The 16,745-nt window shown below is 39.9% G+C and overlaps 1 protein-coding gene across 5 annotated transcripts in view; it reads right to left on the bottom strand.

The window, feature by feature from the left end:
- The window catches only part of LOC132294389 (DExH-box ATP-dependent RNA helicase DExH7, chloroplastic), a 77,297-nt gene that overhangs the window by 14,686 nt on the left and 45,866 nt on the right, over positions 1-16,745 (bottom strand). For all 5 annotated transcript variants that reach the window (XM_059792227.1, XM_059792224.1, XM_059792223.1 and 2 more), the window contains 3 exons: positions 15,153-15,245; positions 2,433-2,645; positions 1,135-1,227 (listed from right to left, as the gene is read on the bottom strand). In XM_059792227.1, coding sequence (XP_059648210.1) covers positions 1,135-1,227; positions 2,433-2,645; positions 15,153-15,245 — 399 coding nt within the window. The remainder of the gene's footprint in view (positions 1-1,134; positions 1,228-2,432; positions 2,646-15,152; positions 15,246-16,745) is intronic.

Below are 16,745 nucleotides of genomic sequence, written 5' to 3'. Positions count from 1 at the left end.
TCATAGTATGACTCATTAATTTAATTTCTCGATAATTGTTACAATTTTGTATTTCTCTAATTTCTATTCTTGTAAATTGGTATTATAGTACGTTTCCTCCATTTATTCGACATTGTACCTTCCTCTAAAATTTAATTAAATAGATTTGTTAGTCATTCAACTCTCACACTTCTTAAGGTCCCTCGTGCTTCTATAGGAATGTTGTCCGGTTCTACAGCCTTTTGTTTTCCATTTTGTGCAATAATGTTTTCTACCTAGTTCCTATTGATTTTATCTATCATTAAGATTAGGATCATCATTCTCTCTAGGATATTCAGTTGAAAACTGAGAAAGGAGAGAAAAGAAAAGAATGTGATGGCAGAAAGAATGAGAGAGCATAGTGATTCTCTCTCACGTTATATTATTTATACTATCTTGGATAAGCACATAATTACTTATATACTCTTCAACATAGAAAAATAAAATAAAAAAGATAGTTTCCAACATATTCCTCATTTAGAAGTTGTTGAAAGTAAAATTACCGCCTATTCATTATGTGATCATTTTTAAATATTTTTTGATCCACATCTTTAATAACTCTAACTTGATCCATATCTCCAATTAATTTATTCCTAGTTTTTGCCAATTTATAAATACCTTTTCACCCTCTTTTGTACCTAATTTTCCAACTAAATCATCTAGGGAATTCTGTTTGGCTTTAGCTACCATCTTCTTAGCCACATTTTTTAGTTTATTCCTCTTGATTCTTACTTTTTTGCCATTTCTTAAAACTACTTATCTTATTTTGTATTACCTTTTGTATTTCATTATTCCACCACCATGTTTCTTTTTTAATAAATTTCTTTCCATTCATCTCTCCCAAAATCTCTTTCACCACATTCCTAATAGAATCCTCCATGTTCCATTCATAAATTTTTACATTGTCGTACCAATTGCATTTTTTTTCCTTTGTTACCGGTCAACTCCTTCCACTAAAAATATTGATAATTGTCCTTTTGCAATTGGTGTAACAAGCCAAAATGGGTGAACTCTAAATCAAAAAACAATTTGTATGCAGGACATATTTAAATTGAATCAGTAAGCAGCTTCGGAATACGGATGCAGATAATCCAAAGGAAGTAGAGAGAAGTATACCTGATGTTGAATATTTATGGATCCACCAAAAAGCAATATAGAGTACGGGGAGATGATTGTAGTATCCCGCAGAAATATCTTATTTGTTTCCACCTGAGATGAGAAACATTAAACAGACATTCTAAATCTAACAAATAGGTCAAGAACTACATAATAAATATCAGAAGTGAACCTCTCTGAGCATTGCAAAAAATTAACAGCTGCCATAGCATGACTTTTGTAAACAGTTTCCATAAAATTTTAAAACTTGGAAAGATTTGAGCAAAGAATGAATTAAATGGAATGCATCTCATTACATTTCTCTTTAAGGTTCTCTCTCACCGTTTATCATCATTTTTAAGAGGGCAAGTATATGAAATTCTCAAGTTCTCCACTTCCGAACACTCTAGATATTTATATACATGTTTTGGATTTGTTAGATAGCCCCTTAAATTTAGGCTTGATATTAGCTTGTATCTTCTATTACATATGTTTAGGCTTAATTATAGGCTATGTGAGACAGCTTCCTTACATTTAGACTTGATATTAGCTTGTATCTTCTGTTACACGCGTTTAGGCCTAATTATAAGGTTAGCTTACATTTAGCCTTACATTTAAGCTTGTCTTTGTACATGCCCTTTTTGTAACACGCGTATAAATACCCCTATTAGGAATAATACAATTGAGTTGAATTTTCACAATTCTTTTAACTTTCATGGACTTTTAGAAGGTAAGACATCAGTCCAAATAGGAATTTCTTGTTAAGCAAACCACATGCATATGTTAAGAGTTACAGACTTTATCTATACATTTCCACATTAATGATGATAATAGGGGCAGAACTTAATACCTTAAAAGTATTTCGGTTTTAGGTATGTATCTCTATTGAGTGTGATGTGGCCACATATGTATTTTTTCTCCTCTATTAATTTTGTATTACATTTCACATTTTCAAGTTGAGAAAGGTACCAGTGACAGACTTCCTGTTCTGATTAGCTACAAATATGATTTCTCACCTTATGACATGTTCAAATGTTAGACGACTTGAAGAGGACAGATGGACTCAATAATTTAGCAACCTTCTTATCCTTAATGTTATTACATGATCAAATAAAGAGCCTGTTGTGAGGTAAGAGGGCATGATTATTGAAGGGAAAGTAGAATACAGAATATGGAATAATAAATAACTTCACTGCGAATAGGCAAACTTACAAAAAATCCACACCAACATAGAAACAAGATGTTTGCAGTTAAAGCTGGAAACATGAAAAGTTGTAGGGCAAGGAAATTAAACATTAAGTAGTTCCACATGTGCAAACCTTTTCAAGGAAGATGAGAAATGGGTATTGAAATACTTTTACACTGCTGTTGATAGAAGAAGGATGTATGTGAACTTCTCTTTTCCCATCATACCAGGAAGGATGCCCCATTGTTGGAGGAGCTGCAGACTGTTTAAGTGTACCAAGAGCTACTCCAGAAATGCCTTCTTCAGTGGCAGCTACATTAGGGTATAAACCTGCACATATTATTGCCTGCACAGGTACCTTGAAAAGTAAATCTCTAGACAAGTTCAAATGCTACAAAATATAGATCAAACAAAATCTTAGATTTTCAACTGTTACGGTCATATACGATTTTACTCCGAAAGACCTCAATTAATAATGACACAAGGCTTCATTAGGCATGTTGGAGTTTGTTCCCTCTGTAATTAACTAAAGTGAATGTTAGTGCTCCAAGGCAAACATGGTCTGAGGTGGATCCGGATCCCCTCCTGTGGTGGAAATCACAGGACCTCTCCTGTGCCTTAAAACGTTGACGTTTGGAGGCATAATTGGCAGTCACTTGAGACTAATTAAAGTTTTATTTGCCCATTCCTTTAAATAGCCTGTTTTGTTTTTGGAATATTAATCAGCCCTCAAAATAAATCAATGTGATGAAAACTAATTTAAAAAAATTAAAGGATTTTCAATAAAGAAGAACAATGTGTGATATATATATATATATATATATATATATATATGTATGTATTTATATATATGTTTTGATTCAGAAGTGTATTTGCGTGGATATATTGGTTCTTGTTCAAATTAGATTTATAAATATGGGTCTAAGTGCATAGCCTTGCCAAGGTATATGCGTCTATAAATATGGTGGTTGGTGGAGAGGGGTGGTGGTAGGAGGTTGAGAGGGGAGGGGTGATGGCCATTGTTAGAGGGTGGAGGTGGAGATGGCCATGGTTAGATGGTGGGGGTGTAAGACGTAGAGAAAATAGAGTGATAGATATGGAAGGAGGGAGAAGATAAAGAAAATAAATATAATAAAGTTTAGTTGCTGTGCCTCAAAACTTTGTAGTTTGGAGGCACAAGACAAGGCCACAGGACCTCCTCAACACGAGGGGATCCAAGTCCGTTTGAGGTACATTCGTTCCCTAAAAAAATATATATAAAAAGGTAAAAGAAATCCATAACGCAACAAGTAGACAGCATTTTTTGAGGTCTAAGACTTTTTCAAAAGTTGAAGAGGAAGTTTAGCTAGTTCCCCCTCTACAGACAAATGTTAGAATACAACTGACACAAAACTAGTTTTTACTTTTTATGCTATGTGATGTACTGATATAATGCCTACCTGAAAGGGAAAAATAAAATATATTGATTTTGTGTATTAGCACATAAATGACTTGCATTTTTTTTTTTTATAAGTAAACTTCATAAAAGGCGCTTGAAGGGGAGCGAACCCAAAGAAACAAAAGGCGCCTAAGGCGACACTACAATTTTAAGCTATCTACAAAGTCCAAAAGAATATCCATAGATATACAACTCCGCTCATTAACCCAAAAAAAGAGAGAAGGCAGAATACTAAACTTGAGAGACCAAATAGGTGACTCCTCGCCCTTGAAGGATCTCTTATTCCTCTCGTGCCACAACCCCCACCAAATACAAAGGGGAGTGGCCCTCCACGCATCTCTGACTCGGCTCTCCACTGTACACCCTTTCCAAGCTTGTAACATACCAACCTTAGATCTTCAAACAACCCGATCCACACCAAAAACGACCAAGAACATAGACCAAACAGCCCTTGCCACAGGGCAATGCAACAAAAGATGGTTCACAGATCTCCCGACTTCTTGCACATGCAACACCAATTCACCACTATATGACACCTCCTTCTAAGGTTCTCGAGAGTGAGGATTCTACCAAGGGCAGCTGTCCAAGTGAAAAAGGCCACCTTCAACGGAGTTTTAGTTTTCCACACAGCTTTCCAGGGGAGGAAGATGGGGCATGAAGGCTCAATAAGGCAGCGGTAAAATGACCTAACCTCAAACACCCCTCCAGAGGTCCCCACCCACACCATCTCATCCATACGCTCACCCTCCACCACCTACCTATATATCAATCCCAGAAAATCTGCAACCTCCAAGATCTCCCAATCATTGAAATTTCTACGGAACTGCACATCCCAAGATGCCCTCCCATTATAAAGCTGATAATGGTCAGCAACCATAGCATGCTTATTCACTAAGATCTTGAAAATACGAGGAAACCTACAAGCCAGAGTAAAATCCCCACACCAATGGTCCTCCCAAAAGCAAACGTGACTTTCACTTCGAACTTTGAACCGGATCCGTTTGGAGAGCTCATCCCATCCTGTCCGGATATACTTCTAAAAGCCCATGCCCGCTAGTGATATCACCTTCCTAGAAGTCCACCCTCCAAAATATTCCCCATAATGACATGCAATAACAAGCCTCCAAAGAAAAGACCTCTCCCTTCCAAATCTCCAAAGCCATTTACCCATCAGCGCCTTATTAAACAGCTCTAACTTTCGGATCCCCAAACCTCCTTTTCTAATAGGGGTACAAACTCTCTCCCAAGTGATGCTTGAACTCGTCTCCCATGCCTCCCCACAGACAATTCCACTGAATCTGGTCTAGTCTATGAACCACCATTATGGGCATCGGGAAAAGGGACATAAAATAGGTAGGGAGATACGATAGGGTGTTTTTCATGAGAGTAAGCTTTCCCCCTTTGCTCAAGTATTGTTTCTTCCACCTTGAAAGCGCTTAACAACCATCTCCCAAACTGAAAGCCTCCTCGACGTGGTTCCCAAAGGTAGCCCCAAATAGGAGATCGGAAACGACCCAACTCTACACCCTAAAATATCTGCTAACTCATAGATAAACTCAACATCCCCAACTTGAACTATCTCACTTTTCCCAATATTGATCTACAACCCGTAAACAACTTGAAAACAAGCCAAGATACACCTCAAATGTCTCAGCTGGACAACACTAGTGATAAGTGCTTAAATGTTGCACATTTCAGCACCTAAGCTAGGGTATCTTAGTCTTTGCATCTACCTTACTTTCCCGTTTAGTCTTAATTTGTGTTTTTCTCTATTTTAAGTCGATAAGGTTCAAACGGGCTAAAAGCAGTCCATTAAGGTCTTTTTGGAGATAACAGAATCGTTGCCGGTCATTCAAAGCAAGCCGATAGTCAAAATGGTGAAGTTTGGAGTAATTCAAGTGACAAGGCTCGAGCTCTACAGGAAAATAAGAAATTCAACTAAGGCATCAAAGCTCGAGCTTTGACCCTCGGAGCTCGAGCTCTACTTAAGGGTGCTAGAGCCTTACCTCAGGGTGCTCGAGCCTTTGCCTAAAAGCTCGAGCCTGAGGGTGTCGGAAATTAAAGAGTTGATTTCAGAGAAAGCCATGCTCCCAGGACCTCGTGCCAGACCTCAAGGGATCGAGCACTGTCATTCAGAGCTCGAGCCCTGAGCCAAAAGCTCGAGCTTTGCACCTAAAGCTCGAGCACCATGAAGAGAAGATCGAGCACTGTTAAAAGAAGAAATCCAAATTTGGCTAAGTGTAGAAGTTAAAGCTCGAGCCCAAGACCTAAAGCTCGAGCCCAAATCCAAAAGGCTCGAGCTATTGATGTTTAGTCAAACTTTTTAGATGCGGGATTAGACCATTTTGGAACTTATTTTCTGAGCTATTGAGCCTCCAAGGGCCATGTATAAAAGGGTTTTTGAACCATTAGTGACATATACTCATTTTTATTTAGATAATTTCAGATATATTGTCATAGTTAGAGATATCTAGGGTTCCACCCAACAAGAGAAAGAGGAAGCAAGGTTTGAGATGGATTATGAAGGCTTCTTGATACTTCCCTCCTCCTCCATGCTAGGCTAAACTTCTCCTTAGGGCTTGGATGAGCCCTAAGCATGTAACCTAAGACTCCTGTATTTTCATCTTTTTGCGGAATAAATGTGTAATTGATGCTTTAGCGTTGTGATTTATGGTTTAATTCTTTCTATTGATTATCTATATTAATCTCATGTTTGTCTTATATGTGGTTAATTGAAAATCAATCTCTACACTAGATACCTATGTTATTTGGATCTAGTGATGGCTATGCATGGTATTAATAGATGTAGTTGTTGATTAATTTAATGGATTATGCTTAGACTTGATGGATTGCACTACACCCTTAGTTTAATTGCATTTCAATTGTAGTGAAGTAGACAATCCATGCTTGTATTTGTCAACCATGCTTATTGTTGCAATTTGCATTATCCTCTTGTTTAATGTGTGCTAAAATTGAATTGAATTGATGCATCATGCTTTGACTTGGTGAATTGCACTGCACTTTAGTTTACTTGTCATTAAGTAGACAATTCTCGCTTGAAATTGATGTCCATGCTCTTTATTGCAATTTGTAGTCACATTTAGATTACATATGGTTTCTCCCTGTTCAGATTCTTGAGAGATAGGGAGAGAAAGAGAGAGAGAGATTGAGAGAAAATGTATGTTCTGTATTCCATCTCTTCAGCCCTCTAAATAAGGCTTATATAAGAAAAGGGTTAGAGACCCTAATTATATAATTACACAATAACCCTAACTACTATGGGTAATTACATAATGACCCAACACTATAAAGAATATACATTCTAACACTCCCCCTAAAGCTGGAGAATATATATCAAATAATCCCAGCTTGGAATAGATAGTCTTTAACCGATTATAACCCAGTGCTTTGGTAAACATATCATTTAGTTGATCTTCAGACTTCACAAATGGAGTAGAGATGCTACCACTTAATATTTTTTCCCGAGAAAAATGACAATCAACCTCAATATGTTTGGTTCTCTCATGAAATACAGGATTCGATGCTATGTGAACTGCTGCTTGGTTATCACAGAACAATGGAGTAAGAGTTTCAACTGTCAACTCAAGTTCTTTTAGAAGATTTTGTATCCATGTCAACTCACTAGTGGTATGTGCCATTGCCCTGTACTCAGCTTCAGGACTAGATCGAGCTACCACCGTTTGCTTTTTACTCTTCCATGTAACAAGATTTCCTCCTACAAATGTACAGTAGCCTGTAGTAGATCTCCTATCTGAAGGAGAACTAGCCTAGTCAGCATCTGTAAAACCTTCCACCCTGAGATGACCATTTGAATGATATAGTAATCCAAAACCTGGAGCTCGCTTGAGATATCGGATAATCCAAAGAACAACAATCTAATGTGGCATTCTAAGAGCTCCCATAAACTAACTTACAACGCTAACTGCATATGAAATATCAGGTCGAGTGATAGTGAGGTAAATTAATTTCCCAACAAGGCGACGAAATCTGCCTGGGTCATTAAATAGATCACCCTCATCAGACACAAGTTTTGTATTTGAAGCCATAGGAGCATCAACCGGACGACCACCTAACATACACATTTCTTCTAGCAAATCCAACACATATTTTCGTTGAGATAAACTTATACCTTCCTTGGATCTAGCAACTTCAATACCCAAGAAGTATCTAAGTTTACCCAAGTCTTTAGTGTGGAACCGATTTTGCGGAAACAACTTCAACTTAGCAATGCCTGCAGAATCATCACCTGTGATCACAATATCATCTGCATACACCACAAGAAAGATGAAGCCAGCTTTAGTGCGCAGGTGAAATACCGAATGATCGGTCTGGCATCTGTTAAGACCAAATTCTAATGCCGCCTCAGAGAATTTCCCAAACCAAGCCCGCGGAGATTGTTTCAATCCATGCAGGGCCTTTTTAAGGCGACAAACAATAAACTTCTTCAACCAAGTCACCATGTAAGAAGGCATTTTTTACATCCAATTGGAACAACGGCCAGTTACAATTGGCAGCAATGGAAATAAGAATCCGAATAGAAAAAATCTTAGCAACAGGAGAAAAAGTCTCATCATAGTCAACACCATAAGTTTGAGTGTACCCCTTTGCCACTAAACGAGCCTTCAACCGCTCAATAGACCCATCTTGAAGGTATTTAACTGTGTAGACCCACTTACAACCAACCGGTTTGGAGCCCGGAGGTAAGGGAACAAGATCCCATGTTCCATTACAATGAAGGGCATCCATTTCATCTACCATGGCTTGCCACCAACCCAAATCAGAGAGAGCATCCTGCAATGTCTTTGCAACAAAAGTAGCAGATACTTTGGATAAAAAACAAGATAAAGAGGATGAAATATGACGATAGGAGACAAAGTTAGAAATGGGATGAGCAGTAACACACGACCGAATACCTTTACGAAGGGCAATAGGCAAATCATCAGGTAAAGGCGTCGGATCCGAAGACTCTGAAGGAGATGGAGGGAGCGAAGTAGGCGGTCGAGGTCGTCGAGTATAAACCTGCAAAGGAACAACAGACCGAGGAGGTGCGGAAACAAGAAACTGAGAGGGAACCGATGGCAGAGGTGGCTCAGAAGTAATATCGAGAGGACTAGTAGAATCAGAAAAATATGGGATAGACTCAGAAAATGTTACATTAGCACTAGTGAAATAGCGTTGGAAATGAGGACTGTAACATCGATAGCCCTTCTGAGTGCGTGAATACCCAAGAAAAACACATTTAGTTACACGAGGGTCGAATTTATCAAGACCAGGTCCAAGGTTATGGACAAAACACACACAGCTAAAGACCCGCGGAGTCAGATTAAACGATACAGAGTTGGGAAATAGAACAGAGTGAGGAGATTTACCGTGCAGCACTGATGAGGGCATCCTATTAATAAGATGACATGCCGTAAGAACAGCATCACTCCAAAAACGTTTGGGAACATGCATATAAAATAAAAGGGCACGACAGACTTCCAGAAGATAGCGATTTTTAAGCTCAGCTACTTCGTTTTGTTGCGGAGTATACGTACAAGAGGATTGATGAATGATGCCTTTGGCATGAAAATACGTCTCAAAAGGGTCCGAGAAATATTCTTTGGCATTGTCAGAACGTAAAACTTTAATGGAAGACCCAAATTGAGTTTTGATTTCTTTGCGAAATATTTGAAAAATATAAAACAACTCAGAACGATTTTTCATTAAAAAAAACCAAGTCATCCGAGAATGATCATCCACAAAAGTCACAAAATAACGAAATCCATTAATAGAAATATGTTTTATTGGTCCCCATACATCTGAATGAACTAATTGGAAAGGACTAGCCACACGATTATTAGCTCTTGGCTTAAAAGATACACGACAATACTTACTAAGCTGACATGTTTCACAAGACAGAGACTTAACATGACTAAGACCGGGAACTTGACGCTGCAGAACTGATAGCGAGGGATGGCCGAGACGACAGTGCCACTGGAAAGAAGACAAAGATGATTGAAGAGCCGTGGGAGATGGTGCAAGATCGAAGTAATACAAGCCACCTACTTCATGTCCCATACCAATCCTCTTCTTCGTCTTGAGATCCTGAAAAAGACAACATGTGGGATAAAATGTTACAGAACAGTTAAGAGATTTAGTAATTTTGTTAATGGACAACAAATTAAAAGGGAATTGAGGAACATATAACACAGAAGAAAGGGACATAGAAGGGGTAAGAGGAACAGTTCCCAAACCCAAGACTTTAGTTGATGATCCATTAGCAAGAGTAACACTTTGAGAGGAAGGAACAGACTGAAAATCAGATAGGAGATGAGAACTACCAGTCATGTGATCGGATGCGCCAGAGTCAAGAATCCAGGGACTCTGATTATAGGACAAAAGACATGCAGGGGCACTAACTGATTGAGCCAAGGACCCCATGGAAGATGAGGTGGACGTCCGTTGTTGAGACAGAAATTAAGCATACTCATCATGGGGAATCGTGACCATAGCAGTCTCAACAGGCACATGTGGAGCAGTGGATGTGGCAGAGAGAGAAGAATCCCCATCACTAGCAGTCACTTGATGTGCATAGGAAGAAGATGGCGGTTTCCCGTGAAGATCCCAACAGTAATTGACCGTGTGATTGGTAAGACCGCAATGAGTGCAAATTTTGGAGTCTCTGCCTTTGCCTCGACCACGGCCACGGCCGAAACGACCACCAGCACCACCTCCACGAGAAGACTGAAAGCCACCCTGGTTCACAACTAAGGCAGAACGTTCACTGTTAGAAGGAGTAGTGACACCAATGGAAGTACTGCCTGAAGAGCCACTAGATAAAGTGGCACGCCGGAGTCTGGATAACATATCAGGTAGAAAGGGAAGTGTAGAGCTACCCAAAATCTGTGCACGAACAGGTTCATACTCTTGTGACAATCCTGTGAGAACCCGAACAACATTAAAATCCTCACGTTGCTGCTGCGTGCTTTTCACATTAGAGGTGATGGGTTGATACATATTCATTTCTTCACACAGTCCCATTGCTCGTGAGAGGTATTCTTCTAAACTGTGAGTCCCTTGTTGGAGATCAAAAAATTGTCTACACACCTCATAAACTCTGGTTATATTACCAGCACCAGAATATAACTGTTGGAGTCGGGTCCATATCTCCTTGGCAGTGTCCAGATATAACAGGTTGGAGCTAATATGAGGTTCAATACAATTCAGCATTAAGGAGATGATCTGAGCATCTCTTTGTTCCCATGAACTAAAATTAGCATCACTGCTTTTGGGTTTATCTTGAACCAAATGATCGCCAATGCCTTTGGCTTTCAGGAAAATGGCCACTGACTTGGCCCATAAAATGTAATTTTTTCCATTAAGCTTGACTGAAGTCATGGGAGGATTAAAGGATGCAGGAGATGGGAGATCGGAACTGGAAGCCATGGAGAAGATTAAAAAAAAAAAAAAGAACTTGGGAAAAATACAGAATCGGAACCGGGTCGGATCTGGTTCCGGGCCAGATCTGGGTCGGAACTGGAACCGGGTCGGACCTGGGTCGGATCTGAACCCGGATCGGATCTGGGAAACTGGATTGGATCAAAACAAGTCTCTGCTATCCCGGTTTTAGTAAACCAGGATTGGAATAGTGTAGCTGCGCCACCAAACGGGCTGTTCTCCTTCACAACCCACTAATAGACTCCGGCGAGCACACAGCGGCGACACCACACAACCTCCGCAACTTCCGACCAAGAAAAAAGAGGCGAATCGATGAAGCTTCACCTCTGCCAACAACGACAATGGATGTCGGCGAGCTTGCTGACGATCGACGCGGCAACAACACAAGCGGCCAAGGGGCTTCAAATTTGACGGAGACGAAGGAGGCTGCAGATCTGACGATGACGACGACGGGCTTCAAATCTGACGGCGACTAAGGACGATGTTCTCAACCTACCAGCGACACGAACTTCTGACAAAGACACCGACGATATACTCACGATTCCAGTCGCTCTCATACAAGGGCAACAAACTTATTGTTTCCCACACCCATGAATTTATACCGCTCTGATACCATGTTCAGATTCATGAGAGATAGGGAGAGAAAGAGAGAGAGATTGAGAGAAAATGTATGTTCTGTATTCCATCTCTTCAGCCCTCTAAATAAGGCTTATATAAGAAAAGGGTTAGAGACCCTAATTACATAAGTACACAATAACCCTAACTACTATGAGTAATTACATAATGACCCAACACTATAAAGAATATACATTCTAACACTCCCCAATTAGTTGAATGCATTTAGTTTACGGAAAGTGCTTAGTAGTGAGTCCTATGCCCTTAGTCTACTTCTCTCAATCTCTTAAACTCTACTCTTTGGCAGTTAATTAACATTGCATCGTTTTAATTGAATTCTAATTGTAATCACCAAACGAACTCTCTTTTACAATCTCATAAGCATTAAAGTTCAAGTTTGATTTCAATCACGTGTTTAATCCCTTGGGACGATCCCTTCACACTCTATACTTCACTGTATTAATGTCTAACAGATTTTATAAATATTAAAAGGTGATACTCATTTGACACTATTTCTAAATCAAAATAGTTGTGCATCATTTTGTGCACACACTAAGGTCATGTCAACTAGCATAGCAAAAAACAATAGTGTCATCCGTAAATAGCAATTGGGAGATGGCCAACTGATTTGGAATGCGTCCCACCTTAAAACCTTGGATGAAGCCTAGTTGTTTTGCCCTCCCCATCAACTTGTTGAAGGCCTCCATAACAATAATGAACAAGAAGTGTGATAGCAGATCTCTGTGGCGTAACCCTCTAGAGCTAACAAAGAAACCTGCTGGTGACCCATTCACCAAGACTGAAACCCCATCCTGATCATCAAATACATCAAAAATTTCCAGCAAACATGGTCATACGCCTTTTCAATATCAAATTTACAAACAATCACCAAATCTCCACTTCTAGACCTGGCCTCAATACATCTAATAGCAATTAACACTGAGTCGAGAATCTGGCGTCTACCAACAAAAGCATTTTGTGACTTCGAGATCACTCCATCCAAAACTTTCCTCAAACAAATGGCAAGAACTTTTGCGATAATCTTGTACACAGCGCCAACTAAGCTAATAAGTCTGAAATCCTTGGCCTCAATAGCTCCACCCTTTTTGGGAACAATGGTGATAAAAGAAGCATTCAAGCTCTTCTCAAAGAATCCATCCACATAGAAAGCACCCAAGGCTTCTAACACATCCGTCTTCACCACCACCCAGTTTTGTTGGAAAAAAGCAAGTGTAAACCCATCCGGACCTGGCGCTTTGTCCCCAGCACAACTCCTCAGAGCTTCCAAAACCTCAACCTCCCCAAACGGTCTCTCCAGCCAATCTCTATCATCGCCTGATATAGAGAACTGAAGACCATCCAGCAATGGTCTCCAACTATCAGTCTCCATAAATGGCTGCTCGTGGTAAGTCGCAAACCCATTCCGAATGCCCTCTTCTCTAGTAACCATAACCCCCTCAAATCAGATCCTCCCAATGTGATTTCCTCTTCTATGGGCATTAGCAAGACGGTGAAAGAACTTTGTATTCCAGTCCCCTTCTTCAAGCCACAAGGCTCTAGACTTCTGTCTCCAAGAAATTTCCTCCATCACCACAATTCCTTCAAACTCAGCCTTATATTCCTCCCTCCTATTCACCGCTATGTTACTTAGACCATCCAATCCTTCCTTCCTATCCAAATCTGAAATTTCAGTGAGAAGTCTATTTTTACGCCATTTCAGATTGCCAAACACTTCTTTGTTCCAGATTTTAAAATCTCCCTTCAGTCACCTGATTTTGGTCGCAAGTTGGAAGCTTGGACTAGCCCTAACTTCATAACCAGACCACCAGGCCAAAACCCTTTCTTTAAAGTCCTCAACACGAAGCCACATGTTTTCGAACCTAAACGGGGTTCTTCCTCTCCTCACCACTCCACAGTCAAGGAGAATGGGAATATGGTTGGAAACTGCATGCGCCAAAGCCACCTGAGACACGTCTGGAAGCTTCTCCTTCATATCTCCAGAAATTAAGAATCTATCCAGCCGAGACAGGGTAGGAGTGTCCCGCCCTCTGGACTCTGTGAACTGGCCTCCTTCCATTGGGAGATCAAGCAAGTGATGGGATTCAATAAAATCAGAGATATCAGTCATAACTGCAGTCCAATCGCCTCTTGAAGATCTCCCCCCCCCCCCCCCTCCCCCCCCCCCCCCCCCCCACCCACACACACACACACCCACACCCCACCCAACACACCACGGAACTGACCATCTGCTTCCAACATTCCCCAGCTCCTCCCACAATCCTCTCCTCTCCGCATCTCCTCCTGGACCATACACTCCAGAAAAAAGCCACTGTGTACCATCTTCCTCCAACGCAAACACAAGGGATAACGAGTATTTCCCTTTCCACAAATCAACCTTTGACACTCACCTTTTATCCCAAAGAACCACAACACTCCCCGCAGTCCCCTCCGCATTAATTATCTCCCAATCTACAAACCTACCTCCCCACAAACTTTTGATCATCCTATCTGTTACGTTAGCCAGTTTGGATTCCTGCAAACACACCATATGGGCCTCCCATTTCCGAATCAAAGCCTTCACCACCTTCCTTTTGTTCAGGTCATTGAGACCCCGAACATTCCATGACACTAGTTTGAGCTTCATGGACACACAATATCTCTTCCAACCCCCCTCCTTCTCCCATTCCTCTTCTCAAGTCCTCCTCCACTCCTCCCCTCATAGTTCACAGTAGAGATGAGACTTTTCAGCTCTCTTCCCCCCTTCCAGGACGGACTTTTCTTATGTTTCACCAACGCCCACTCGTCATTCACCGCTTGAAACATGCCCAAAATGAAGTCTAATACACTAACGCCCACTCTTTGTTTTAAAATAATTTAGCATTAGCGATAGATTTTAGACTTCATATTTCCAGTGGTTGCATGTGAATAAAGGTTACGTCATAGTCTTCAGCTGCTTACAAATTTATCCACAAGGAAAGAATAAGCATTGCTTCAAAGGTTTTTTGTGCATGAATAAGTATAAAGATTAACATAATGCAGTAAAAATGTGGATTTCTAGAAGAAGACATAAAGAACGTCTATGTAATTAAGGTAACAATAACTACAAAAACACTTCTCTTTACCTTTAATAATCAAAAGCACATACTCAATACAATTACACTTCAAACATGAAACACGGTGATGTCCAACTACGGTGGTTTTGGTATGACATAGAAGAACCAGGGTAACGTACATCAATTGATCAATAAGATATGTAAAGTGTGTAAGCATGTATGCCACTAATTTAGGAAAAATAAAAAGATATATGCTACTACAAGTGCAAGCCTTCTTGGTTCTCACCTTCACAATTGAAGAATGATGTGAACACATATTAAACGGTTGCGACATATCAGAAAGCCAACTGTCAAGTTTTTCTTTCTTCTTCCCCTCAATCTGATTCAAAAAAAAAAAAAATTTTAATTCCAATCAAAATCTAGGAAAAGAACATATAGACAGATAAATCTTTAAGAAAAATGGAACATAAGAAAATGCAAATCTACAAAGCAATTGCCATCCAGGACAACAGTTCCAGAGTGGAAAAAACACCAATGAATCAAATTTGTTAGTAATGTTAAAAATAGGATGGATCTTCTTTAAAAAACTTCCAAGGAACTCATTGAAGATCCAATGATTTATATTGTCTAAATACAATTCTGTAATCAGTCCAACCAAATACTCAAAGGCAGGATCCAGCTCATTGGATTTCCTTCATCCATAGGTTCCTCTTATGTTAGATTAGCCTGGATGTTCCTTAGTCCTCCAGAATCTAAATTCGCTTGGTATCATACATTATTATTTCCTAAAGCATTTCCAAGATACAGTTGAACAGGCTCCTAACTCAACACAGGTAACTAAAAATGGGTTGCATAACTTCACTCAATGTGTATTCTGCAAAATGCCAACCAAGGATCATGGTCACCTATTTTTTCCATGTTCTTTTCCTCCTTGAGTTTGAACACGTATATCAAATAAATGTTGTTTTCTCCGACCTGTTCTGTGGAAAATTCGGTTCTATAAATAAAGAAACTGTGTGCGTACAGCTGTAATTAGTTAAGGAAACCATGTGTGTATAGCTGTAATTAGCTAGGAGATTTTGTAATGTTTTAGGCATTGTAATCCCTGATTTTAGGGAATTAGTTTTTGGTCAATATCTCTAGTATTAGACAGTTTCCTAGTTTTAGAGTTTCCTAATTTAAATCCTCTGAAGTGTATATAATAGTGTAATTTCATTGTGATTTCAATACAATAGAATTTTAGCCCAATTTGTGTCATGGTATCAGAGCTGTAGGCTCAATTCTGGGAATTGTATTTCTGGTCTTGCGAACTCTCATATCGCTAGATTGATTATTATCAATCTCCAACCCCACACTATCACCCCTCAAGACCGTAACCCTTTTACCAAAAGACCATGTCAGAAACAGCCAACAACAACACCACCACGACTACCTCGGAGGTTCCTTTGACTGAAGGTAGCAACTCGATTCCAACAGGGGAATTGTAGAACATCCAGGCAGCGTACGGGTTGAACTGGAAGAACTATCTAAAGTGGTCTCAACTGGTTAGCACGTTCTTGAAGGGAAGAGGCAAACTGAGTCACTTACTCGGTACTGGGCCTAACAAAGGGGATCCCAAATTTGATGCTTGGGATGAACAAGACTCTATGGTGATGTCCTGATTATGGAACTCTATATTGCCAGAAATCAGTGACACACGCATGTTTCTTAACACAGCCAAAGAAATATGGGAGGCCGTGAAGCAGACTTACTCTAAAGTCCGGGATGTTGCACAAATCTATGAAAGCAAGACCAAGATTTCATCCACCAAGCAAGGAAGTCGATCGATCTACTCCAATCTGTTGCAGAGCTTATGGCAAGAGATGGATCATTACCAGTG

This window comes from Cornus florida, unplaced genomic scaffold, assembly GCF_030987335.1.
Source record: "Cornus florida cultivar Cherokee Brave unplaced genomic scaffold, ASM3098733v1 CherokeeBrave_3.0.0_Hap2_Chr02, whole genome shotgun sequence".
NCBI classification, from domain to species: Eukaryota; Viridiplantae; Streptophyta; class Magnoliopsida; order Cornales; family Cornaceae; genus Cornus; species Cornus florida.
The sequence above is the reverse complement of the archived record's forward strand: the minus strand, read 5'-3'. Positions and strand labels throughout refer to the sequence as shown.